Source organism: Prionailurus viverrinus, chromosome F1, assembly GCF_022837055.1.
Source record: "Prionailurus viverrinus isolate Anna chromosome F1, UM_Priviv_1.0, whole genome shotgun sequence".
Taxonomy (NCBI): domain Eukaryota; kingdom Metazoa; phylum Chordata; class Mammalia; order Carnivora; family Felidae; genus Prionailurus; species Prionailurus viverrinus.
In genome coordinates, this window is record NC_062577.1 from 26,718,851 (window position 1) to 26,745,807 (window position 26,957).

Here is a 26,957-nt window from a genome sequence, read left to right on the forward strand (position 1 = left end):
CTGTGTCCCTCCTCTGCAAATTGGATCTTTCTCTTTTTAAAAAGTTTTCTCCTTTCTTCACTTTATTACTCGTTTTGGCCTCTTACTCTTCAATCCCTGCCTGGCTTTATCACAGGCCTCCTGGATCCTGGAAGATCCTGGTGTGATAGCTTTCAGGCTAAAGGAAGTTGGCGAACTAACTCTCTGCTCGCTGGGGTCTTGAAGCCAGCCATTCCCCTAGCTCTCGTATTTGTAAAATAATTTTCCCAAGAACCCTTGTTGGGCCCTTAGGAAGACACATCCACTTAGTTATACGTCGTGATGAAATACAGTAACTGATGAGTAAATTTGAAGACAGGCCGAGCATGTGATTGTTGCCATCCTGAATGCCTCACCTAATTGCTCATTAGTTAAATGCTGAGTTTCTTAGGTACGTCTCTGTCTTCTCAGCAACGTGTGGACGCTGGCCTTGTGTGTGGACTCTTGCATTCTGTATCTCTTGTACCCCAAAGATACCTGCACCCATTTCTGCCTGATGCCAGATTTTTTGCATGAAATTAAGTCTGTATGCAGTTTGATCTTTTTTGAGAGCAGGTAGGATTAGATGCAAGGCATGTATAGATTGATAATACAGACACAGTTTCTTTTTGCATGTGCTCAGACATCCCGTGGTGAGATGAAAACAGGACCAAACAGAATTTTTGGCATCTTGCAACATGTCAGCTTGTTTAGGAGGTGTAAAAATGTGCAGGGTTGCTTGCCAATGGTGATTTACGGTGGGAATTTCCAGCTGCAAATATATGAAAAGTTGCAGATGGGTTTGGCTCTTCAGTTCTCCCAATTAACCTTGAGTTAAAAAGCCCCCTTGGCAGATATTCTTAAGATAATGTGTTGGTGCATATTTAACAAAAACATAAGTATAGGTTTGTTTCAAATTTTTAAAATAGCTCAGGGATCGCTTTCAAATTTCCCCATTTTTTTCCCCTAGAAAATTGTGTAATAGGGCTCACATGCTGATATTTACAGTATTGCTAAGTAAAAGTGGTAACAATATCAAACATGTCGTGGCACCGTTTTTTTTTTTATCGAATAGTGAAGAAATAGGACGAAGTGGGAATAATAAATGTGGCGATAATTTTACCCTTGCTTTATTCCATCTTTAATTTCATATAATAAATACTACCCTTCCCCCCACTTTTCTTCTCAGCTGATTTTGGAGACTACAATCAGTTTGATTCTCAAGATTTCCTCAGAGAATATGTGCTGTTTCCTATGGTAAGTGTGATTTCCTTTTTCTTAATTAATTTTCTACCTTCTCTGGGTGTTTAATTGTTTCCTTTGAAAATCTCAGAGGATTTTACATACGTATATTTCCCCAGGGAGGAAAGTCCATGCATTTATAAAGTGGGGACGCATTTTATAAACAAACACTGAAAAAGGTACTTCTTCCCGCCTCCTCAAGGCACCTCTCTGTCCCCTGACACCCCTCTCCCCAGTCCCCGTGTCCACCTCTCCAGGGCCATGGCATTCTTCTTAACTTTCTGAACATATCAAGTTTGTTCCCATCCCAGAACCTTCGTCCTTGGATTTCCTGTGCCTTCAGTACTGTGCTCCAGATCTTTCTGTGACTTGACATTGAAATCTTGAGTCAGATATCACCTCCTCAAAGACGACTCCCTTTTCCTTGACCACCTGTATGATACACTCCAGCCATCAACCACTTCCTGCTAAGTCACCTTCTATGTGCATTCTTCAGGGCCCTTTTACTATCTAAACGTGTTCAGTGTTGACGGATTGTCAGCCAGGACGTCAGCTCTGTGGTCCATAGGCAGATACCCTTTCTGTCTTGTTACTGTTAACTGGCGTATATTCTGCACTCGTGAAATTTCATTGAATGAGTCAATGGAGTCAAATGCCCAGTCTTGGGTTAAATTAGGAACGAGGCTAGGTTTTAATCCCGGGAGAATGTATGTTTGCTGTTTGGAAGCTTTGGGGTAAATGAGAAGAGTTTTAATGAGGAGGAATTAAAATGTTTGAAAAGCTATACCTGCTGCAGTATCCTGGCTCTGATTTTAGAAACGCTGATCATTCATCACTTATTTTTTTATCAACTGTTTTGCCCAAAGCACTGGCCTGGGTAACTAACTACCAGGAAATAAAGTTATATAAGAAACGGTGGTTGTTCTCAGGGAAGCGGCCGAATAGTTGAGTAAATAGGAAGTTTGCAAAATCAGAATGCAAAGCCAAGAGTAATAAAGTGCAGTCAGGATTTTATGTGGAGAGAGGTTACCTCTGCTGGGGGCGGGGGGGTTAGGAAAGGCTTAAAGACTAATGGTGGGCGAGTTGTGTCTCAGAGGGTGGGTAGGATTGCAGCAGGCAGACAGGTAGGGAACAAGGAATGATCTAGACAGGGAGGGAAAGAGCAGGGGCAGGGTGGCATGAGTGATCGTGTAAGAGTCTGTGGTGAATCTGATTGTCACTCAGGAGTGGCAGAGGGGAGTGGCAGCAGATGAGATGAAACATCTCAGGAGTAAGAGCCCGTGGACTCTGGGGATTTATAGACCCCACACTTTGAGAACCGCTGGATTAGAGCAGTAAGACCGTTTGTGAAACGAGGTCAGATGAGAATCATGGTGCTCTGGGCAGGAGGTGATTTAGGTATTATGAGTGACAAGAAGAACACGAAAGCAAAGCAAGAGATATTTTGGAAATCAAACGAGCAGAACTTGGCATCCAGTTGGCTGTGGCACATGGGAGAAAGTAGTGTGTCTGGTGACAAGGGTTCAAGTTTTGAAAGACTAGCATATGTAAGGCTGTAGTCATTATCCCTGTCAGGGCTTGAGATGAGCTTAGGTTGCCGCATACTTAACCTTTATTCTTACAGGTTAGGGAAATACTGCGAGATCTCTATGGTTTCATGAATAACTCTGTCCTTATTCTTCTTCCCGCCAAGAAAACATCTGTATCGTCTGATAAATCTGTTGTTTTTCATGCCTTGTTAACTCTACCCATCAAATCGACCTGCATTCAAAGAGATTAGCATGTTACTTGGCGCAGAAGCTCTTCATAGGATTTGGTGTCAACATGCTTGAACCAACATCTCTAACATCTCAGAGCTTCCCCAGCGTGCTCGGGGAGACGAAAGTGAGGCTCACACCTTAGAATTTTAGAGAGCGTGCCTTTTTATGCTAGTGGAGATAATCAATTGGGTTGAGAATTTTCCACAATTTTTTTTTCACCTTTGTCTCCTAAAATGCTCTTACTCACCTAGTCTTTGGGCAGAGACCAGGCTTAGGTGCTATTTAGAATTTTTTATGGTGATTGCCAGCATGATACTTACGAGTCTGTAGATGTTAGAATGCTTTGGCAGGTCCCAGTGCTGTCTGTGAAGGCTGGAAGGAGTTGTGTATCACACCTTTTCCAGAATATGACGGTCTCCACTGGGCTCTGAGCAAATCAGATACCTGAACAGCATAGACCTCGTTAAATCTCACAGTGAACGAACGAATATGGATATGTTATTCTCGGATCCAAACTTCCCCTCCTTGGGATAGTGGCTACATACATTGTGCCATGTGGCTGGCGATATACATTCAAAGTGAAGTTACTTAAAGTTAAATAAAATTAAAAATTCAGTTCCTCAGTTGCCTTAGCTACGTTTAAAAAGCACTCAGTAGGGGTGCCTGGGTGGCTCAGTTGGTTAAGCGACCGACTCTTGAGTTTGGCTCAGGTCAAGCTCTCATGGTTTGTGAATTTGAGCCTCACATCAGGCTCTGTGCTGGCAGTGTGGAGCCTGCTTGGGGTTCTCTCTCTCTCTCTCTCTCTCTCTCTCTCTCTCTCTCTCTGTCTCCCTCTCTCTCTTTGCCCCTCCCTCCCTCTCTCTCTCTCTCTGTCAAAATATATACACTTTAAAAAATAAAAACATTCAGTAGCCACGTGTGGCTAACCCTGCTGTACTAGAAAGCTTGGACATAGAACATTTCCATCATTGCAGAAAGTCTTGTTGGACAGCACTGAGGACACTGTGACAGAAGCTGATGTCAGTGTGTATATCTGAATTGTGGATGTTCCTGGGCTTCTGCCCTGTCTTTCTGCCCCATGTCGTACCCTGGATACATTGTGGCCTGTGGTCAGGTGGCTCACACTATAGGAGCCAAGCATTCTGTGCCCGTGTCCTGGCTGCCATTTACCGGCTATGTGAACTTGGGCCGTTATTTGATTTAGTTTATTTTAAAATTTGATTATTTGTCTCACCAAAGCCTCCATTTTCTTATCTAAAAATGAGGATAGCATGCCTACTCCAGCTGGGATAACTAAAGGAGAGAATGCACGTGAAGTACGTTACTTGGCACACGGTGAATTCTCAGGAAGTAGTTGTCCTTGTCATTGCCATCGTTATCGTCTTATGATTAGCATGACCCTCTTGTCTCTAGCATGCAAGCACAAGGAGGCTGAAGACTGTGCTTTTCGGGCAGCAACACTCCACGAATTTTGAAATGTAAGCAGAGGACAGGCAGAAGGTGCAAACGATCATTAACCTTCTCTGTGTGATTAGAAACTCCGGTTTGAGGACGTGAAACTTTGTTGCCTCCTGAGTTGCCTGTTGAGTTTAGTTCAATAAGCATTTATTGATCACTTACTGCATATGGAGAGCTTATAAGTGGGCATCATGTGGGGCGCCTGGGTGGCGCAGTCGGTTAAGCGTCCGACTTCAGCCAGGTCACGATCTCGCGGTTCGTGAGTTCGAGCCCCGCGTCAGGCTCTGGGCTGATGGCTCAGAGCCTGGAGCCTGTTTCCGACTCTGTGTCTCCCTCTCTCTCTGCCCCTCCCACGTTCATGCTCTGTCTCTCTCTGTCCCAAAAATAAATAAACGTTGAAAAAAAAAATTAAAAAAAAAAATAATAAGTGGGCATCATGTAAGAGCCCCGTGATAGGCCCGTAAGTGATGTGGAGAAGAGCTGGTGCCGTTAGGGGCCTGTCTGTGATGAAGAAGAGGGAGGGTGAAGGAGGAAGGGTCAGATGAGCATCCGGATAACTGTGTAAGAGAGACAGTAGGCCAGCCGTGGGGAGGGCTGTATGAGCCACACTCAGAGTGGAAGAGGAAAGGCTTACTACATCCGGCATGGGGGAATATGGAAGTCCCGTCAAGGGAACGGTAGTTGAGACGAAACCTGAAGGACAGGGTGCCGTTTCACTCAGTGTGATGGGCCCCTGGTGTTTCTTCCAGGAAGGCTCAGCATGAGTGTGTCAGGAGACATACAAGCATTCTGTTAGGAAGAAGGGTTTGCCTGAGGCCTTGAACCTTTGAGAGAGGAGGCCTGGAAGGGAAGGCCGGGTCACGCCGAAGAATGGTCTGAATGCCAGGCCCAGGTGTTGACCTAATTGAGCAGGCAGTGGGGAGCCATGGAAGGTTGTAAACCTTCTGCGAGGTTCCACTGGAGAATTCAAAGAGAAGACTACATTCCTTTGGTGGGGGAGGGAAGATGGGATGAATGGCCTTGTTTGATCTTACAAAAGCAACCGAATTCGTCAAATGGCATTTCTGAGGCAGAGCGAGGAACAAAGCGAAGTACACAGAGCACTCCACAGGTGTGCCACTGTGTACAGGCATGCACTCTGCCATTTTTCATTCACGCAGGGCCGCTCGCGCCTTCCCTGTGGCAGGCCGCATACCTCAGGGAGGCCCCACACGCAGATGGAGGCGCTTGAATGGAGTGGGATAGCAGAGGCGCACCTTTGGGCTTTTCTCCTTTCAAAGTAGGAAGCTGAGGTTTCATGGGGCACTTTCTGATCTTCGCTTACCTTTCTTTATTTTCTCCTACGGCCACATGCCTTTCATTAGCTTTTCACAATTAGTACCACGTTAGGACTACCACTCAATACCTGGATGCACACCCATCGCGCCCGTGTGCAAGCCACGCGGCATCTTTGCTGTTCCCTGTCGTGGACTTGAGTCATTTCAGTGGATGGCTAGACAGGAAAACAGCAAATTAATCAGTTAATGCACGGAAAATAAGAGCTGCCTCCACCTCCTCCGAGGTTTCTCGTGACCATCTGCAGGGCTATACAATTTCCAGCACCTCATTTACACCCTCATTTTCCGGATTTAAAAGATACTGATTTTTCATGTTTCCCTGATTCAAGATGGGATGTTTCTTGCAGTTTTGAGGTGTACCTTTTTTGGGGGTGGGGTTGCATCCACGGAAAATTGTTAAATTGGAGGCCATCTTGGTATAGATGGTATTCTCGAATCCAGGGAATCGGCATTTGGGATGTTTTCTGCCAAACTTCAGCCCCCAGCCCTCTACCCTCAGTGTCTACGATGAGCCTCAGAGGGCCTCACCAGGACACGTAGCTCAGAGGCCCTTCTGACACTCCTTCTGGAGCTCAGAGGGAAGTGGCGCGTATATCTCTGCCCTCGTCGGTGCTTACCGACCTGGGGCAGATGGTGTGGAACCGGCCCCTAGGAAGGTCTGAGGCAGCTGGCCCTCGGCTTGAGCCTCCCCAGGCTACCACAAGGAATTCGGGGAGCTCTGGAATCACCACGCCTGTCAGAGTCTCAGGAACTGGTTGCTCTGGTCTCCCTGTCTTGGAATTACTCCTTCAGACCGTCCGTCCCAGACAGTTCTGTGCTGGTAAACATGTAACAATCCCTGATACATTCCCACTGTCAGCGGAGGGGTGTTGGGAAGAGGTATGTGCGATCGGCTCTAACGCCACGGGAGCCACAGGCCCCAGGGCCCTGGGATTTAGGTGCTGGAGACACCAGCGGGTTCCCACACACCGTTAGCTTATAGAACTCCCTGCTTGTAGCCATCATGGCCTCTGCTCCCAAAGGTCTGTCAAGTAACATCTGAATGAGCCCTCTCTGCCTTCTGTAGCTCTGAATTAGTGCCCGGATATTGTGGTGGTGGACAAAAAGGCCAGGCACAGCCCCTTGCTAGGCTCAGCTTTTGAAAGGATAATGGGCTGGAAATTCATACCCCGATTGTTAAAAATACGTAAGTACTGACAAAGCAGTTTCAATAAAAGTGAGTCTGGGAGGCAGACAAAGAAGAAGAAGGTAAATGAAAAAAGAGCTATTCCTATACCCTCCAGAATTTAGGTGGCTCCCCAAACTATGCCTTGAAAGAGGCATGTTAGTTATAAGTGGAGAACCTAAGTTATAGTGGAGAGCCATGTTCTAAAAGTAACAACGGACCGTCAGCCCGAAAATGGACAACTTCCAATTTGAAGGAGTAAAGGGGAGATGGATGAAGTGAGGCTAATCAGGAAAACCTTCTGGAGAACAGAGCTCCTAAGGTTTGTTCCTAACAAACAGCAAATGACCTCAACTGCTTCTGTTTTGATAGGATTTGGCCCTGGAGGAGGCCGTTCTGGAGGAGCTGACCCAGAAGGTAGCCCAAGAACACAAAGCCCACAGGTAGGGCCCGCCAAGGCGCTTGGCTCCCACCCCCGGCCCCCGGCTGTGCTCTATCCTGCACATGGCTCAGCCCTGTTCCCAGAGGCACAAATAGATTCAAAAACTATGTGCTTGCCCTGCCTCCCCTTTCTCCTGTTCTTTTTCTTTTTTTTTTTTTCTTTCTCTCCCTTTCTTTTTTCCTTTTCTTCTTTCCACACCAGCAAGCCCACATAGATGTGAAGCTGTTAGCCAGGAGAACTCTTCTCTCTGACCTTCCAAAAACTCTGTTGCCAGAGCTGGGGAGACTGGGGCTGCTTGAGTTAAGAGTGAAGACCTAAAAGATCTGCTTTGGATGGGAAAGTCAAGGTCAAGAGGGAGAGGAGGCCCTGAAAACTTGTTATCAGGGCTACGTGGAGCTCTCTGGGACCAGTGGAAAACGAGCAGCCTTCCTTCGACTTCAGAGGACCTGTGCAGTGGTCCTAAGCTCTCTCTCGTTTTGGCCACTTGGCTCCCAAAATAGCATCCTCATAAACTTTTTCCTTGTTTCTTAACAGTGGAGATTTTTTTTCCTAGGTGGGAGAAAATAACTTTTTTTTTTTTTTTAAAGCAAGCAGCATTATTCACAGGGATGTCTGGAATAATTAGTGTTTATAGGGCTGTGGCTCTTAATTAAATACTTTACCTTCCTCTGATTCTTCCCCGTTGAGTAAAGGCTGGTAGGGAATATGTTAATGAATTACTTAGTAATGTACCGCGTCCTCACAGTTGGGTGATGATTGCTCTTCCCAGAACTGGAGCTAAACCACAGCTCTGGAATTTGCCATCAGGAGGGTCGGATCTTCCACTGCCTTTGTTGCTCTTAACCATTTCCTTCTTTGACGCTGTTTCGGTTTTAGTGGAATCCTGCCCTCAGAAGCCGAGCTCATGTACATCAACGAGGTGGAACGTTTGGATGGATTTGGACAGGAGATCTTCCCTGTGAAGGTAACATACCCTGGCCTGTCCTCACTTCAGCTTTCTCAGAATGGCTCAGGTGGTTGGAAAACTAGTGATAGGCAACCGACCAGAGCGACCTGGCTTCCTTATCGCTACGTGGCATTAGATGGCGAGTCCTGCTTACTTTAAGTAAAGCAAACACTTCTTCTTAACTAAGAGACTTTGAAGTTTTCCATGGTCTTGGGCAGAATATCTTGTTTGTAAGACAACCGTCTGAGTGAGTACCAGACATACACCAGCCCATCCACCAGCCCTGGGAAGGTATGCGGTCACGTCCAATTCTGTGACAGGAAAGCAGCTATTAATATGAAGACCCTACCCAGTAGTTTTCTTTATTCGCTTCTTCTCTCCTCTCTTTGAGCTGATACAGGGATCATCGCTTGTGAGGCAGAGTGAAACCTGTCCTGTATGCAAGCACACTTTCTTTCTCGAGTTCTATAGAGCCTCCATTGTGGGTTTCCAGCCCCTCAGGTGTTTTCTGGAAACCATGCCTGGGAAACTGTTACAGCACATCACATCCTTTGCAACAGATCCACCTCCTGAAGTGGGTGTGGTTGGGGAGGGGGGGTCACGGTGCATGGTCATTTATAGAGTTGGGCCCGTACTCCAAACTCATTTTCTTCTCTCTACTGACCCACTCTGCGAAAGACGGAGTTTTGTCAGAAACCGAAAGCAACTGGCACATTTCTTCAATTTGGGAGATGGTGCAATTTTAGCACAAACGTTTCATTCTAAACTGGCTCCGCTGGCTGTTTTATAAGTGTTCTGTTCCTCCTCTGCTGCACGCTTGCAATTTGCCTTAATGAGAACTGCCCATGTGCATCAAGTAGAACGAGCAGGGTGGCCGCAGCTTGTGGAAAGGGCTAAATGGCTCTTTTTTAGGTTTGTTTAATTTTCTTGTGCTTCTCTAATGGCCACCCTTCGTAGGGTTGTAATCCATTTTCCTTGCGATAATGCCTTATGAAGCCATCTGCATCCCACTTACATTTCAGCAGCCCATATATAGTCATGATATTCTGGGCCATTGAAAAACCAGGGTAGACTTCTCTCCACTTCCAGAAAACTGACTTCTCAGTCCCAGGAAGTCGGGGGTTTCGTTGTGCTCATTTACTCGTGTTGTTTTTGGTCATTCTGGGCTGTGGGAAACAAGAGCAGTGGAGATAGTGTTGAAATCCACTGTGCCCGTTCCCCGATGCACTTTCTGGTATGTTCTTTTGTGGGAAGAGCACAAGGCAGGTACTGTCTACCTTGGTCCGAGTGGGCAGACAGGCACTGCTGACTCACTGCCTGTGCGTGTGACTTAGCTGGGTGTCTTCTGTTTCCCCACGTGTCTGTTCATGACTAAGGTGGCCACCTACCGACCACCTGACATCCCCGGAGACAAGGATGACGGGAGGGGCAGCAGGACCGGTGGGGCGGTGCCGTGATCAGCTCTGAGATAGGTGAAAAGGCAGGCAGGAGAGTGTGCAGGGGCAGACCGAGTAGTGATGGAGCCCCAAGGAACGTACACGGGCTTGCTATGGATACGTTTTAGGGAAGAACATTTCCACGTAGCGTGGGCTTTTCCACGAGCGATTCTTCAAAGTTTCTCAAGGCCGGAGGAGTACCAGTCCACTTCCTGACAGGTCCGCCCCTCCCGCCTCCACACACACAGGCGGGCCGCTGCCTCAGTGGCTCCCTGCGTTGTCAGAGCACGGGGACACAGAGAGGGTGCTTGTGTCTGGAGCCTCGATCCTTAGCCGAGTGGGACACCAAGCCCCTAAGGTTTGATCGATGCAGCGTCTGGGCCTCAGTCCTATGTTTTCTCCATTGCTCGGCCCTGGTGAACTGCTCCTGCCACGCCCCCACCCCTACTGGCCCGCTGCACCAATGGATCTACTGGCAGAGTGCCCCAGGAAGGCTCTCTGCAGGATTTTCTTTCCGCTTCGCCTCTCCACTTCTCCTGACTTCTTTTCTCACAAGTGTTTTTCTGCATGTCACCTGCCTTGTAACTGCTCCTGACAACCGAGGCACTTCCTTTCCTTCCCTCTCCACCCTCTCCCAACCCTGTCTCTGCTTTGCATCCAGCCGTTGTCTTGACCTCGCTCTGTCCCTGTTAGAAGAGCCCTGTTCTAATGTGCGCTTTGCCGGGCAAGCTGGAGAGACGTCCCTGTGATGGGGCACTGTTGTCTGTGTGTCTTATACGGGATCAAGGGTTCTGAGGAATGCAGACATCCTTCTCTTCCATCCCGTGTCTAGTCATGCGCGCCTCTCTGCTCCCTCCACAAGGAAGGTATCCCCCAGGGAAAGCAGGGGGCTGTGACAGTTTATTCCCCGGATGGTGAGCCTTGTTCCTGCTCTGCTCCCAAGCACGCCGGCAGCAGGTTGGGCTCTCCCAGACGGGAGGCTGGAAGCATCTGACCGGACCAGGAGACCAGACTTGAAGATAAGTCATCCGGGCTTCCTCAGCACAGGGCCCAGCAGATTTCCCGACAGCTCTGTAGTCCTCGCGCCCCTCCTGTGCTCATGAAGCTCCCAGCCAGCACTTAGCGTCCCTCTCTGGAACATGAATATGTGGCCCAGCATCACCCCACAGGGTGTCCTTACAGGAATGACAGAGGCCAACGCAAAGAAAACGAAGCGGCCTGGAAGACGTAGAGACTCTGCCGGGTGAAGAACTCCTCGCCCAAAATACCATCCTATGAGTCTCCACTATATTACATCTTTCAAGGAATAGATTGCTTTTAAAAGAGAAGGTTCAGAAAATAATTTAAAAAAAAAAAGAAAAAAAAGAAAGGAAAGAAAAACTCTCAGAAATTAAAAATGTGATATCAGAAATAGAAAATGTAATAGGTTGCAAGACAAAATTAAGAAAATCTCACCAAAAAGTGAAGTTTGGAACATGGGAGGTGGGAGATAAAATTAGAAGGCCAGCCCAGGATGTCCAACAGTGGAATAATGGGAGTTCCAGAAGTGAACAGAGGAAACAAAGCTAGTAATTCGAGAAAGTATCCCAGGACTGAGGGGCATGAGGCTCTAAATTGAAACACCAAGCACAGTGGATGCAAATAGACACACACTAGGGCATTAGGCAGGGGAAGTTGATGTCTGTAGGGAGAGGAAATGGTGGGAACAAGTCTGCTGTTGGCTTCTTCTAAAGAGGCTGCAAACAATATGCTCAGTTCTTCAAACTGCGGGCTTATATAATCACACGTGTAGAAACGCATACGTAATCAAACTACACACACGTATAATTTTGATTTAGAAAAAACGTAAAAAAGATACTAATAGACGCTCGTGAAAGATGAGATCTTAAGTGCCCCCAAATCTGAGACAATCCTAAAAATCTCTCTCGGACAGGCAACATGTAGTGACAAATTCAGATAAAAGATGCATGTATATGTGTATAGTCCACTAGGCTGTGCAGCGGCGTGAGTCCCTTCAGGACCAAGTTGCCTTTCGTCCGGATGCTGTCTGTGATTCTTTCATTTATGGGCAGGAAACGGGGTGTGGCCCCCCGGGTGAGCTGCGGCCCACGTGCTCGGTTCTGCCAGGTCGCTGGTGATCTGTTTCATCACGCCGCTCTTCTGTTGATCTTACGCAGGACAATCATGGAAACAGTGTGCAGCTGGGCATTTTCTTTATGGGCATTTTCGTGAGAAACAGAATTGGAAGACAAGCAGTGATACACAGGTAGTCTTCTTCATATCTTTTTCCTTTTTTCTTTTTCCCCTTGAGGGACTCTCGAAAACCCTGCTCAGTAGGACAGGTATCCCAGCGAGTTGAGAGCCAGATGGTGGGTCACCACTGAGCTTTTCTCAATTCAGAGAAGATCAGCCCTCTGTGCGATTCGAGCGCTGATGGAGAAATGCATCTCACTTCTCCTGGAGGCCCGTTTGGGGGTGGGGACTCTCACCTGAGTCCAGGAAAGGTGCCCTGGAGCCAGAGACCTGGAGCTAAACTCTGTGAGTCTGGTTGGAAGCAGGCCGTCCGGTCAGTCCTTCAGTCCAGAGTGGCTTCTTCCCATTTTCCATCGCCCTCCGCCTAACCACATGTGCTAGAAGAGGGAGGACTGATTTTTATATTAAAAATATAATGTATTTATGAAAGTGCACTTTGAAAAGCATTGAGTGTGTTATCATGAATTAAAGGAATTTGGTACTTTTTCATCATTTTGCATTTTAGAATTCTTTTTCTAATGCTTATTTATTTTAGAGAGAGTGCAAGCAGGGAAGGGGCAGAGAGAGAGAGAGGGAGACACAGAATCCAAAGGCGGCTCCAGGCCCTGAGCTGTCAGTGCAGAGCCCGACGTGGGGCTCAAACTCATGAACCGCTACATCATGACCTGAGCCGAAGTTGGATGCTTCGCCGACTGAGCCACCTAGGCACCTCTCATTATTTTGCATTTTAAGCCCTCTTCTCCGTTTAACGTGAGAGACCAGTGTCTCCTCGGGTCACGTGTCCGGGAGCTTGCTCGTGTTGGCATCCGTAGTTGCTACCGTGGTGTCAGTGATCTCAAAAGCTGCATCCTTGCTTTCATTTACAAGGGCAGTGTGGCCAGTTATTTACTGGAAGACGAGCTGTCTTGTACATGCATCTGGTAGGCATAGCTGTGCACCTAGGCCAGATCATCAAAGACAGCTCTTAGAGTCAAAGCAAAGTCCACCTTCTGGGCGTGGATCTTGCCTAGCTGTGTACTCTCTGGATCAGCAGTTGATCTGGGTCATTTTGCAAGTATTTTCCCACCGAAAGCTTCCTAATTGGCTTCCCCCCAAACCCCGCCCCCCTCTGCCGCTAGGTCCCCACCCTGCCATTATTTTTGTTCATTTATTTTTTTCTTGCTCTGTGAAAGGGGACATTATTGAAACAGGAGTAGGGGGAAGATCTTGGTGGCTGCAGAATAAACTTTTTGACTTTTGGACATATTCAGTCAACTCCATACACGTACAATAAGTTACAAATTGGTCAAGCAAAATGCATAAATTAGGCAGCGATATAACTATGAATTTTTATGCCCATTTAAAGCTGTTCGGGCATTTTGTCCCACACAGTTCTTCATAGCTGAATCAATGCTTCATTTTCTCCTTGAGCCTGGAGAAGTAGACAAGTCTTACGTTTCAGTTGTGGAGGTTAAATAGAAGAAAATAGCAGTTTGAAACTCTGCTGATGGTAAGCCACTCAGAGGCTTGCTTCGGTTCCTTAGGAACTGCTTCCGGACTTCTCCCTCCAGTCCTTATCTCGAAACCCCTACAGGCTGGGAATTTGCTTCTGCCATGGTCTGCCATGGTGTCATGGTAACGATGCCCCTAGGGGAAGTTGCATGGTGGAGGAGGAGTGGATCCAGAGTTTTGGCAGTCGGTTTGAAGGAATGGAGCCTGAGGAAACCAAATAGCTCTTATCTCTAGAGACCTTCATTGAGGAGCCTGTAGCTCTGGGTCGTGTAGATGTAATCTCTTGGAATTGTAAGTCAACCGACAGCTCTACTGATCACCTGTAGAGAGTATGGCCCCAGCAGATGTACGTAAACACAGTTGGTCCTGGAATAATGGAAAGGTGACTGGAGGAATGCCCGTAAGCCCCAGTATGGAACTCGTGCATCCCCAGTGAGCAGAGTGAACGTGGCTAAGTCCTGTACTCGTTTGTGCCTCGATTGTCTCATCTCTAAAGGAGGAACAAAAATAGCTGCCTTGTCGACCTTAGAGAGTCGATAAAGGAACCGTACTCTATACAGATGGGAGGCAATATTACTACTTTTAATTCTCTCAGCCAACATCCATTGCATGTTGAATGCCGGGTGCTTGGCTCCGTGCTTGGAATACAGACACGAAGACAGCAGAATCTCTAGGCATGGCGTCTTTGGGCTAGTCTGGCTTAGTTTGGGCTCTAGTCACAGAGGTCAACAGTTGTAATACCACGTGGTGACCGATAGGGAACTATACGCATGCGTGTTGTCGGGACGAGAAAGAGAGAAGGTGACTTCTGAGCTAAGTCTTGAAGGAATCATCTAGGCAGAGAATAGGGCAGTGAAGGTTGACATGAAGAGGGAATTGTAGATCGGGGCACAGAGTGAAGGTAGACAGTAGTAAGAGGCGGCTACAAACTGACTCCAGGCAGAATGGGAAACTACAGCTTACCTTCCCGGGCACTTTCTCTTGGTGGCGTCATCAGTCTGTAGCCTGCGCTGCAACACAGAATCTATGTGGATTCTTTGGCCTAGATTCCCGGAAACACGTGACTTTGAAATAATATGCTCCTCCATATGCTTTGCAGTTTGGAAATGTGAAAAACAAGGCAGACGTTCCTTGAACGTTTTCCTCATAACTAGTCATAAAGGAAAGTACACCTTATGAATAGCAGTATCCAGATTTACGTTATACGGTTTCCTTAGCTATTTAAGTTTGACCCGGGGTATGTTTTCTTTATTTTTTTGCTTGGAGAGAAGGCACATTTAGTTTTTGAAACTATAGTTAAATCGTAATTTGTAAAACGAGACTCACCAGCAGTGATGACCCTCCTGTGCTGATTCATAACTGCCTGGAACCTGCCTGGCAAACCCAGTTGTTTTTCTTGTGACCAGGTGGAATGACATCGGGAATATCACACACAACAAGTCGACTATTCTGGTGGAGCTCATCAACAAAGAAGAGACGGCCCTCTTTCACACGGTAAGCAAAATGGAACGATGGGGGCAGGGTCCGACAGACAGCTTGCCGTGTGACCTCTCAACTCACCACATCCCTTCTTTGCTCTCTGCGTCGTGAGAGAATAAATGTTCTACTGAACCCGTAACCGTCCACCTCTCGCCCAGTGCTGTCATTACTCATTTCCGGGTAGTGGTGGTGATTTCCCGTTCAGAACGCCAGGTTTCCAAGCCGAGTTTGGACTCGGGGATTTCGGTTCCTCCACCTGCTGTGTTTGGGGTGGATCCCATTGTCTGGCGTGCTGCGTTCCTCCGCGCTCAAGTTACAGCCCACATCCAGTAACCCCCCGATTATATTGCACAGCATTTTCTTTTGCTGGCGGACCTGGATTTTCTCCCCCCAGCCGCACAGCCCAAGCCTAATCTGAAGTAATCTGAGTGATCTTCCTTCTGTTGAGGGCCCCCTTGAGAGCCAGGGCTGTCCGTGCACCTCGCTGCCTCTCAGTGATGCTTGGTGTTCATTCCGTGCTCTGTCTTGATCCTTATTTATTTTTAAAGCATCTGGTTTGGAATTGTGTGAAGATATGCCAGCCCATGGTGTAAGCCCAGTGCCCTGAGTATGGAAGATTCTTTAACAGATTGTCTGCCATCCTTGGGTGGGCTTCCTAGCCCAGCTTGCTGCAGAATTTCAGCACACCGGTTTGCTGCTCGGGGGGCTATTTTGTGTGTGGCCTGACGATACGAAGGAATGTGGCCCTGTTCGGGGGAATCCTAGGGAGATGCGTTTATAATCAAATACATGTTTTATTTGTTTTTTTTTCTCTGCCTCTTCTTTTCTAAGGACGATCTTGAAAATGCCAAGTATATCTCTCGGTTGTTTGCTACGCGGCACAAGTTTTACAAACAAAACAAAATCTGCACTGAGTAAGTAAGCCGTCTGTCCACCTTCTCACTGGAAGGCCTGGTCAGATTAAATCCATGTGCTTTAGGGATGTCGTAGATGGCGTCTGCCGTTCGCTCTTTTCCCTCCTTCCTCGTGGAAGCTGACCAGGCAGGAGGGAAAGAACTTTAATGACGAAGGCCGTCTGGCACAGCGCGTGCGCCTGGAGAGAAAATAACTCACAAATTGACTGTGAGTGCTTGACTACCTGGACGGGTTGGCCCACATTAGTGCCTTTCCATCCTCTGTGAGGAGTTCGGAGGAGCTGAGCGGTTCCCAATTTGCCAGGGTGCCCCTTCGTGTCAGATGCGGGGTATGTTCAGAAGTGTGTCACGGAGTAGCAAGCCAACTTGAAAGAAAAGAAGGTTCTGTCATCCTCAGCCCTGTTTCTCTTACACAGTTGGCTAACCCCGCGTGTGCTTCTGGGTCATGTCATCTGCCTGTAAATGAGAGGCCAGGGTAATTAGAGGAAGACTTGGAATACACTAATAGACGTCACGAATCCATGTGTGTTTTTTCAATTTAATTTGGAAATAAAGATGATAAAGGGAGTCTGATATGGGAACTTAAATGTGACCTGACCTTGGATGTAGAGTAGCTGGGGCTCACGCTATCATTGCCTTTATTTTGGTTGCCTTCAAAAGATGTTCCTCAGCAGAGGACGTTCGGCAGTTGGGGCGCCCTAGGTGCTTAATTGTGTTTCAAAGAATTCGGGGATATAAATGCAAGAGAGGAACTGCTTTTCCATTCCCCCAGTGGACACATCCAAGAGTGTGAGAGTATTGTCCCAGAGCAGTTCCTGCTGAAAATTGCGGCTGCTTTAGAACTGGAGCCTCAGGTCCTGACAGACTTTCTTCTCTACACGATGGAGGCTCTTTCAAACCAGTCTTTGCAATTGGTCACTGTCGGAGTCTGAAAGGATCGTTGATGGTATCAGGTCCGCCAGCAAAGTTTGCAAATGTAAATCGGAAGGGCAGTGATCAGGGAGCGGCAAGTCAAACAGCCATCACTGTACGGGCACGCACACGCGCACGCACACGCACGTGGTGTTCTTTTGAACAGACTCCCCATAGATCACTTCTGTGCACTTCTGCGCTGCGGCGGCCTTTGATCTGCGGGGGGGTCTTTGACATTAACACAAACTCTATGGTCGGCTTCTGGAGGGCGAATTAAAATCTGACTGTTTTAAGCAGTGAATTTCACTGTGGTCTTCTGGTTGGACCATTTCTCAGCAAGGGAGTTTACTGTAAAATTTGCAGAGTATTTTGATTTCTTTGGCGCTCTCCGAATACTAGTGAGCATCCCACGTTAGCCTGAAAACTGAGGAAATGGTGTTTTCCTTTCTACTTCTGTAATAACCATTCTTTTCTCCTCACCAGGTGGAGGAGGTTCCTAACCTCTTATTTGGACTCTCTAAGATGTACACACACACACACACACACACACACACACACACTCCATACACATAGTAAATTCTGTGTATAGTTTCAGGATCTCAGCACAGACTGCATTAAGGCCTGGGATAAACCCCCTGTAGTTTTAGGAAACTAGCATTATCTTAACAGCATCTTTCTCCAGAGGTCTGCACACCCTGACTGCTAAAAGACTATCATTGATTTTCATTTCATTTCATAGAGCTCCAAAGAGTGCTTCCCATATTTCTTGACTCGAGAAGAGAAATTGCAGGGAGTGGGAAGGGTGTTTAACCTAAGTCTAATAATACTATATTTGGCCAGTTGTTAAAAAAAAAAAAAGTCCAACGTTACTGTTTCCACACCTCATGAAAGAAAGAAAAGGTGTTTTATCACTAAAAAGGTAGGAAAGATGAACTATCAGACAAAGGAGAATGCTTTAAATTGAAGAATTCTAGCTTGATGGAAAATTCTACGTGTCCTGGGTTTTTTGTTTGTTTTTGTCTATGTATGAGTTCACTGAAGACTAGGGAAAATGTCAGTCTGGACTTTGAGACCCATTTCTCAAAGACACCTTTGATTTCAGTACTCAAGAATTTCTTTTTTTTTTTTCAACGTTTATTTATTTTTGGGACAGAGAGAGACAGAGCATGAACGGGGGAGGATCAGAGAGAGAGGGAGACACAGAATCAGAAACAGGCTCCAGGCTCCGAGCCATCAGCCCAGAGCCTGACGCGGGGCTCGAACTCACGGACCGCGAGATCGTGACCTGGCTGAAGTCGGACGCTTAACCGACTGCACCACCCAGGCGCCCCAGTACTCAAGAATTTCTTAATACTCTTAGCTCCCACACATTTTTATCCCTACGTTAAAAAAAATTCACGTTGATTCTCAGTCTGGAAAGGATCTGATTAGATTACTACTTATAATCAGTATTATCTTAATTCAAAAAGATCTTTGTATGGTCTTACTCAAACATATTTAATCTGTTTTGGATTCCATTTGACTGGCAGCATTTAAAAAATATTTTTTCTTCTTGCTTTTTTTCTTTATGAAAGATTTTACACATAGACAAAGATACAAAGAATACAATTTTTAAAAAACCCATGTAATAATAGTGATATTTTTCAGTCTTGCTTATTTCCCTCATAATATTTTTTGGAAATAAGCCTCATTCTTCTGTAAAATTTAATATCTAAGGATCATGTGCTCTAAACATTTTGAAAATAAGAGAATAAAAAAGGAAATCAACATTTTTCATAGCCTCTCCATTCAGAAATAAATGTTTACATTTTGCCATAAATTATTTAGCTCTCTGTCTCTTTTTTTTTTAATGTTTATTTATTTTTGAGACAGAGAGAGACACAGCATGAACGGGGGAGGGTCAGAGAGAGAGGGAGACACAGAATCTGAAGCAGGCTCCAGGCTCTGAGCTGTCAGCACAGAGCCCGACGCGAGGTTCGAACTCACGGACCATGGGATCATGACCTGAGCCAAAGTCCAACGCTCAACTACCTGAGCCACCCAGGCGCACCTTATTATTTAGCTCTCTTGTCTGTTTCCCCACCCCCCACCCCGCCTTTTCCCCCTCTCTTGTTGGTCCGTCTGATCATCTTATGTATGATAAATAAAATGACTCTTCTCATTTCTTTAACTTTTCCTGTAGACAATCAAATTCTCCACCCCCCATCAGACGCCAGCCCACCTGGAGCCGATCCTCTCTGGTATGTATAAAGTCTTCAGTAATCAAATGGTCTGACTGTTGGGGATGGAATGTCCTTTTGTTGCTCAATTGAAAGGAAACATGACTAGGGCATCATGACCAGGTGAGATCTTATGAAAACATAGAAGAGCATCAGTCAGCCAAGCAGGTGTCATGAATATTCATGTCCCATTTGTGCCCCATCACGTGGGACATCCATGTGCCCATCCACAGCCATCACTTCTTGAAGTATGGCTCAAGGTTCACCCCCGAAGAATAAGTCTTAAGGTTGATGAGACCGTGTTTCTTCAGCATGTGACCTATGGTGTGTGTTTTTGTCCATTTGCTCATCTGTGATTTTATCACTGTTTCTGGTTGTTACATACACATGTCTTTAGTTATAAGCTCTACAAATTCTTTTGTATTTGCCACCATAGATAGATCTTAATAAACTAGTCAGAAAATGCTTTTTGAATGAACCCAAATTGAACGAGTTTAGTCGGTGGTTTCAAGTTAGGGTATTTGATGGGGAAGATTAATTATATATCTTCTAATTTTAAGACCAACAAAATCGATTTACTGAATTGATCTACTTTTCTATCTAATCTAACGTTAGCTTTATTCATTTTTTAAAAAACTTCTCCTCTTGGGGCGCCTGGGTGACTCAGTCGGTTAAGCGTCCGACTTCAGCTCAGGTCATGATCTCACAGTCCGTGAGTTCAAGCCCCACGTTGGGCTCTGTGCTGACAGCTCGGAGCCTGGATCCTGCTTCAGATTCTGTGTCTCCCTCCCTCTCTGCCCCTCCCCTGCTCATGCTGTGTCTCCCTCTGTCTCAAAAATAAATAAAAACATTAAACAAAAAATTTTTCCTCTTCTGAATAAGGAAACACAACTCTAATTTCAATACGTCTGTTCTTAGGCTGTGTTTTATTTTGAGGACTACTTTAGGATAATATCATAGAAAGATGCAGAAAAGTGACCTTTAAACATGTGACCTTTAAAATTTTCTAGGTGACCATTTCCTTCGAGTTGATAGGAGAATAAAATTGAATTTTTCCTCATACACAGTGTATACCCTATAGCACATCTTTAACTTGTCTTTCCAAAGGAGAGTTTTGAGGAATTTTTTTTTTGTCTGGAAAATGCATAGACAATGAACTCTTAGAATTCTAGAGTTGAGCCATTATGTCATCACATTCCTGAGTACCCAACATGAATATTATTAATCTCGATGTCATGCATAGTATCTCACAAGTGGCCCTTGCCTTGGAGGTCCAGAGGGTCACTTTGGGCTTTTCCCTTGTGGCATTGATAGATTTGTTCATGGCACTGGTTTCTTTATACTTCTCCTTTGTGAATATTATTTTTTTTTTAGACTCCACATGTCTTCATTAGGGAGATGATTTTTCATTTATGTCCATGAAACACCATGGAGGCCAAGTATTTTAAAGCTGTCTTGTGATTTGATCTCATCCTAATTATCTGGAGAAGAGAAAGAGGTTTTCGTATTTTATCTGGGTGAAGACAATCTGCAGGAAGCCAAGTTCAAGGCTCCTCCCTTTCTTCTACCCTTCAGGGCAAAACCATATTACCGGGAGTTCCCTGGGATGAGTGATATTGTCTCTTTTTGGCTTCCTTGCTGAGAACCAGGACTGCTATTTTTCTCTTGCCCTTCTGCTGCCTATATTATGGCGTCTCACTTGTTTCTCTATTAGCAGGTCTGGAAAGATAGAATGATATGCACTATATATAACATAACACAATATTATATATATAATACAAAGAGATGGAATAAATAAGATCCCGAAATGGTATTTGGAGGATTAGCTGTTATCCTTTGCTGTACACTTATGCCAATTCATAAATAGTCACTTGCTTATTAGATTTTTTTTTAATTCCAAAAAATTGGATTTTTAAGAGCAAGAGAAGGCAGTGAGCCAACTTTACCTTACTATGCATTTCTCTTACCTCACGTGAATCCCTTCCCACTGTTTTTGTTTGTTTGTTTTAAGCCTCAAAACTGGCTGTCCTACGCTGGAAAAATTGAGTTGAATTACGTACCACCAAGAAGAGGAAAATATTTTAAAATTGCAATTCATAAACCAGCCAAAGAGGGGGGGAGAAACAGCCAAAGGGAATATTGAGAAAAGCTGATACAGCACCTTCTTTTTGGTACCATGAACTCCTTTCTTAGATTAATTTCAATTCCTTATTTCTTCTTTCTTGACTTTTTTATTTTTGGATCCCTTATCTTTATTACCTTCTTTACGTGCCCTTTTGATGCTTAAGCATTATTTGTGGCAGGCAAAATGGCAGATGAGTTATTTGCCCAGCTTCAGATTATGGCAAGTGTTCTTCCAGTATTGAGGGATACTGAGAAAGTGTGACCCCTGCTGGCTTTGGGTTTTTTTGGCTTGATCTCAGCCGTTCTCCTAAAGCAGTAATATTTAAACCAGTATCTATGAGAGTAATTTCAAAATAATCAAATATATCCTGTTTGGTGGTTTACAGGCTTAAAGTTTTTTAAAGATTTTTGTTTTTTAGAATCAAAACTTTTTCTTCAAAGAAGCTGTCACTGGGGATCCCAATATCTAAGTAACATAAATATTGTTGGTGATAAGGGGAGGGAAGAAGTGTGATTTGATTGGCAAGAAGCTGAGATGTACTGAGGCTTGGTGATTTGCTGTAGATCACGTTAGCAACTAATCATATTTCCTTTGTCGGCTCACCAAATATTGAGCTGATCTAAACTTTTTTTTTTTTCTTCTGAAAGTTTTATTCTTGTCTGCACCAGGAAGTTGTTCAGGTTGGGTCTAAATAACCATCTTTAAGGAGTCTCTTGGAAAAGATTTTTCACTGCAGAGTAGATGGTTGAACTAGATTTGCTGCAAGACCTGTCCACATTGGGTTCTGCAACGGGGGGTCCATAAGTGGTCTTGAGAACCACACACATATTGTCGCGGGTCACCATTTAGATTTTTATATAAATTTGCAACCGAACCCAGCTTAACACCACCCCCGTCCCTATTGGAGGTTGACGTGGTGCTGTAAACTAGGGTCATAGGTGCAGACGATTTCGGTTACAATGAAACCGAGTTTCCCCTTATTGTCATTATTCTTTAGGTCGAATATAATCAATCTACATGTTCTGAATTACTCCTTTTAAAAGGGCATTGGGAGTTTTGCAAGCATATCAGGAAATAGACTAAATGTTAATTACAGCTTCCTTACCTTTCCCACCTTGAACCAGCTGCCTTATTTCCTTCCGTTTCTCCAGTCCTAGACTTAGTGATGAGATGGGGGTACAGATGAGTCAAAGAGGGACGAGTCAAGGGTGGACCAACAGAGAGGCCACAGTGTGCTTCCCTGCAGACGTGGGTGAATGATGGGCTGTCGTGTGCTTGGGCTGGTGCCCCGTGAGATTCCACGGCCATTTGTGCCATGGCCTTCCCACCTGTGCTGTCTTTTCTGTTTCAGCCCCGACAGCAGCCGTACATCTTGCCTCCCATGCACGTCCAGTGTGGTGAACACTACTCGGAAACACACACTTCGCAAGGTAAACCGTGGCTTGTCATTTTCCCTTCTTGAGACGAAAAGTCGAGTACCTGTCAGCGGTGAAGAAGTTGTTTTTTTTTTTATTTCTTAGATGACAGTGATACTTTTGTTTTAACTTTGTCATTGTCTGAATGGCAGCAGGCGGCGGCTTCGATTTGTGAAAGGCATAGCGTGTCATTTGCCCCCGAGAGGAAAACGTTCCCAGAATTGGCTGCCGAGGGAGTTGGGAGAAGGCAGTGAGCAAGTTCCTTGTCTCCTCCCTCTGATGAGTGGGCTTGGAGAAGAGAGAGGGACAGTAAGCCCCACGGAATGCTCTTCACCCTCGTGACCCGTATCGAGCACACAGAGCACACAGGCGTCCAGCTTACTTAAAAGAAAGGCACAAATAATCTCCACTCCTCTCTTTCACTGCTGCCTGCCATTTCTCCGGACACCTGTTCTTGCCTCAGAGCAAATGGAGTCTGTTTTTTATTCTTTTTCTCCCCAAACACTCCCATGCCAAACGTGTGAGAAAATCCGTCCTAAGAATAATGGTTCTAATAATAACAATTACCATTTATAGAGCAGTTCCTCTCCCTAAGCACCGTGCTAAGCCCTTGCAACATATTGTTTCATTTAATCCTCAAAATAAACCCACACGATAGGTACTATTACTAGTGCCATTTATAGAAAAAGAAAGTGGGGCGCAGAAAGGGTATGGGAGGAGCTTTGAGGTGAAAAATGACTCTTGAGCCAGCGCCCTCTTCGTCATTACACTAACTGCATCTCAGAAAAGGAATGTTACTAAACTTGGGTGTCGGCAGTATGTTGAACGGATAATGCGTTTCTGTGTCACCATAGGCTGGCTATTTTGAACCTCTGTCCTGTCAGAGTGTGAGTGTGGAAACTATAAGATAGTCAAGACTCTTTAATCAAATACTCCTTTTTATAAGCAGACGAGCAAAGTTACCCTGCTTCTGTGGGAAAGCCCCAGAGCCCATAGAGATGGCGAAGTGGCACACCTTTGTTCCTGGGTTTTGCTGGTTTTTCTTGTCCATCTCAGCTCATCTGGTCTGTGAGCACACTCCTCCTCAGGCAACTGAGCGTTTTCAGTCACCTTTTCTGGTTGGTGGTTTTTGGTTTTATTTTTTGCCTTTCTGCCTGTCCTCCTCTCCTTTGCTCATGCTTAAATCCAGAGTGTGAAAATGATGAACTTTGCTCATCAGAAAGTGTTTGGGCAAGAGGTTGCCTTCCTAGGGTGTGTGTGTGTGTGTGTGTGTGTGTACGTGTATGTGTGTGTTAAAGAAACCACGGACACCTAGTATGGGCCTGACTTTAGCCATCTACGTTTTACCTCTTTAGGAGTCTCCCTAAACCACTATTAATTTTAATGTCAAGTGACCTCAGTGATGAAGCCAATTCTAGAGGAGAGTTGCAGGCAGTGGCCAAAAGAACTCCTGGTTCTGATTTTGCCCTCCATCGGTTGCTGATCAGAACCAACTAGCCATGCGTGCTGGCACCTTGACTGCATCATTTGTCTTGTGTCTTTATGAACGCTCAGGAGTTCCTCGGGGAAGGGGACCTTTTCCATTGCTGTCCGGAACATAAGCTCCAGGTATCGGTAACTTCAAATGCATGGTCCTGTTAAAGCTCTTGACTTCCTGGCCCAAATAGCCGGTCCCGTTGCTGGGCCCCGGACAAGAAGACAGGTTTACCCAACATGAGGGCCATTGTTGGTGCCTGATTTCAGAGCTCATGGCAAAATGGAGAACTTCCCCAGGTGATAACTATTCCAAACGTGCCTAGCTTTCTTTGATTGCATTCACTTTCTCTTTTTAGTATGCTTTCAAGTGTTCTTTCTGTATGTTGGTGTCTCACCCGAGAGTTATTAGTTTTTCCATGGAATATGTGGGTGGAGACCATAGGATTTCACTCTTAATGACCTCTGAAAGTCACACCCAGGAGTGTGAGGATGAACTTAGTTGAAGCAGGGTGATGTGGACGTTCATGGGCCTTTGTTTGATTTCTTGTAGATAGCATCTTCCATGGGAATGAAGAAGCCTTGTACTGCAATTCCCACAACAGCCTGGACTTAAATTATTTAAATGGCACCGTCACCAATGGCAGCGTGTGCAGCGTTCACAGCGTCAACTCCCTCAACTGCTCCCAGAGTTTCATCCAGGCTTCTCCTGTGTCCTCCAACCTCAGTATCCCCGGGAGTGACATCATGCGGGCCGACTACATCCCTAGCCACCGGCATAGCGCCATCATTGTGCCATCCTACCGGCCGACCCCCGATTATGAGACGGTCATGCGGCAGATGAAGAGGGGGACCGTGCACGCCGACAGCCAGAGCCAGTCTCTGAGGAACCTCAGCATCATCAACACGCATGCCTACAACCAGCCAGAGGATCTGGTGTACAGCCAGCCCGAGATGCGGGAGAGGCCACCCTACGCTGTCCCTTATGGGCCGCAGGGAGGCTACGGTAACAAACTCGTCAGCCCGTCTGACCAGATGAACCCAAAGAATAACATGGTGCCGAGCAAGCCAGGGGCAAGCTCCATCTCCCACACGGTGAGCACCCCAGAGCTGGCCAATATGCAGCTCCAAGGCACCCAGAACTACAACGCGGCCCATATGCTCAAAAACTATCTCTTCAGGCCACCGCCCCCCTACCCACGGCCGCGCCCTGCCACCAGCACCCCAGACCTCGCCAGCCACCGTCACAGGTACGTCAGCGGCAGTAGCCCCGACCTGGTGACCCGCAAGGTGCAGCTCTCGGTGAAGACCTTCCAAGAAGACAGCTCCCCAGTGGTGCACCAGTCTCTCCAGGAGGTGAGCGAGCCCCTCACGGCCACCAAGCACCACGGCACAGCGAATAAGCGCCACAGCCTGGAGGTGATGAGCAGCATGGTGCGGGGCATGGAGGCCATGACCTTGAAATCGCTCAACATCCCCATGGCGCGCCGAAACACACTCCGGGAGCAGGGGCCGCCCGAGGAGGTGCCGGGGAGTCACGAGGCTCACCAGCTTCCCCATTACCACCACAAGAAGACCCTCTCGGATGCCACCATGCTGATCCACAGCAGCGAGAGTGAGGAGGAGGAGGAGGAGGTCCCAGGGTCGGTGCCCCAGATCCCCATGCTCCGGGAGAAGATGGGGTACAGTGCCCAGCTACAGGCAGCCTTGGCCCGAATCCCAAACAAGCCCCCGCCCGAATACCCTGGCCCGAGGAAGAGCGTTAGCAACGGGGCCCTGAGGCAAGACCAGGTCAGCCTGCCTCCTGCCGCCGCCAGGGCTAGGGTCCTGAGGCACGGGCCGGCCAAGGCCATCAGTGTTTCCCGAGCGGATCAGCTGGCCGTGGCTGGGCCTTCCCTCGGTCCCTCCATCTCTGAACCCGACCTGACAAGCGTGAAGGAGCGGGTCAAGAAAGAGCCTGTGAAGGAGAGACCGGTGTCTGAGATGTTCTCCCTGGAAGACAGCATTGTAGAGAGAGAGATGGCCATCAGGGTAAGTGTCCTCCTCTCCCACGGCAGGGTTCAGCGGGCACTTCAACACACAGCCTCCTCCCCACCGCCCCACACAGCTTCCTCCGCTCCTTCTCCATGACTCTCGGCTTAAAGTATGAAAGCACATGTGCCCTGGGCCCTGAAGAAGGTGCGAGGCTTATTCAGGGAATCTGTTAGGAAGTTAGAGAATCGGTTGGCATTTCAACAGGTAGCGTTTCATTTCACAAAACTTTGTATTTTTACCCCTTCAGCTAAACCTTCCGTTTTTCATTCATGGCTTCTAATTGGTACACTTGGCCCAAGGCGCTGTAATGGCGTTAGGATGCTGTAGGTTGGTTGTTGAGATCAGCCTCTAGGCCAGCATCATGCTGTTTATTTGGGGTCAAATTTCCTGTGTGGGAGTGGCTAGGAGCTCTCCTTCCTACGTCTCTTGTTCCTATTTTAGGGGGAAGCATTCCCCCCCCCCCCCCAATTTATAGTGAAAGAGCAACATCCCTTCAGAGCACAGCTTTGTGTGGAGATCCCTCTCCCAGGAAGGCCCACCAATATTGACCAGACCACGACGTGTCCATTTTATTTTCAGATTTTCTTTCAGTAGATGGTTAACACAGAGCAAGAAAACTACAGTATTACTCAGAAGTTCACCATTGAGTTTCGGCTCCCCATTAAGCTCATTCTATCAAAATTCACGCACACGCGTGGAAACACACGCATATATATACGCACACTTACGACATTTGAAGATGCCTGATATCAGACATAAGTAACTCTGATTCAGGGTATATACCAGCTTGGGGGCCGGGTAAGCTGTCAGAGCAAGAGCGTGTAGGTAACAGGTGCGCACGCAGAACGACAAAGTGAGT

General features: G+C 46.6%; 1 protein-coding gene across 6 annotated transcripts in view; it reads left to right on the forward strand.

The window, feature by feature from the left end:
• The window catches only part of PTPN14 (protein tyrosine phosphatase non-receptor type 14), a 177,940-nt gene that overhangs the window by 125,135 nt on the left and 25,848 nt on the right, over positions 1-26,957 (forward strand). For all 6 annotated transcript variants that reach the window (XM_047841372.1, XM_047841377.1, XM_047841376.1 and 3 more), the window contains exons 5-13: positions 1,187-1,254; positions 7,332-7,402; positions 8,278-8,365; positions 11,961-12,049; positions 14,934-15,021; positions 15,838-15,920; positions 19,015-19,072; positions 22,528-22,606; positions 24,618-26,095. In XM_047841372.1, the coding sequence (XP_047697328.1) occupies positions 1,187-1,254; positions 7,332-7,402; positions 8,278-8,365; positions 11,961-12,049; positions 14,934-15,021; positions 15,838-15,920; positions 19,015-19,072; positions 22,528-22,606; positions 24,618-26,095 (2,102 nt within the window). The remainder of the gene's footprint in view (positions 1-1,186; positions 1,255-7,331; positions 7,403-8,277; positions 8,366-11,960; positions 12,050-14,933; positions 15,022-15,837; positions 15,921-19,014; positions 19,073-22,527; positions 22,607-24,617; positions 26,096-26,957) is intronic.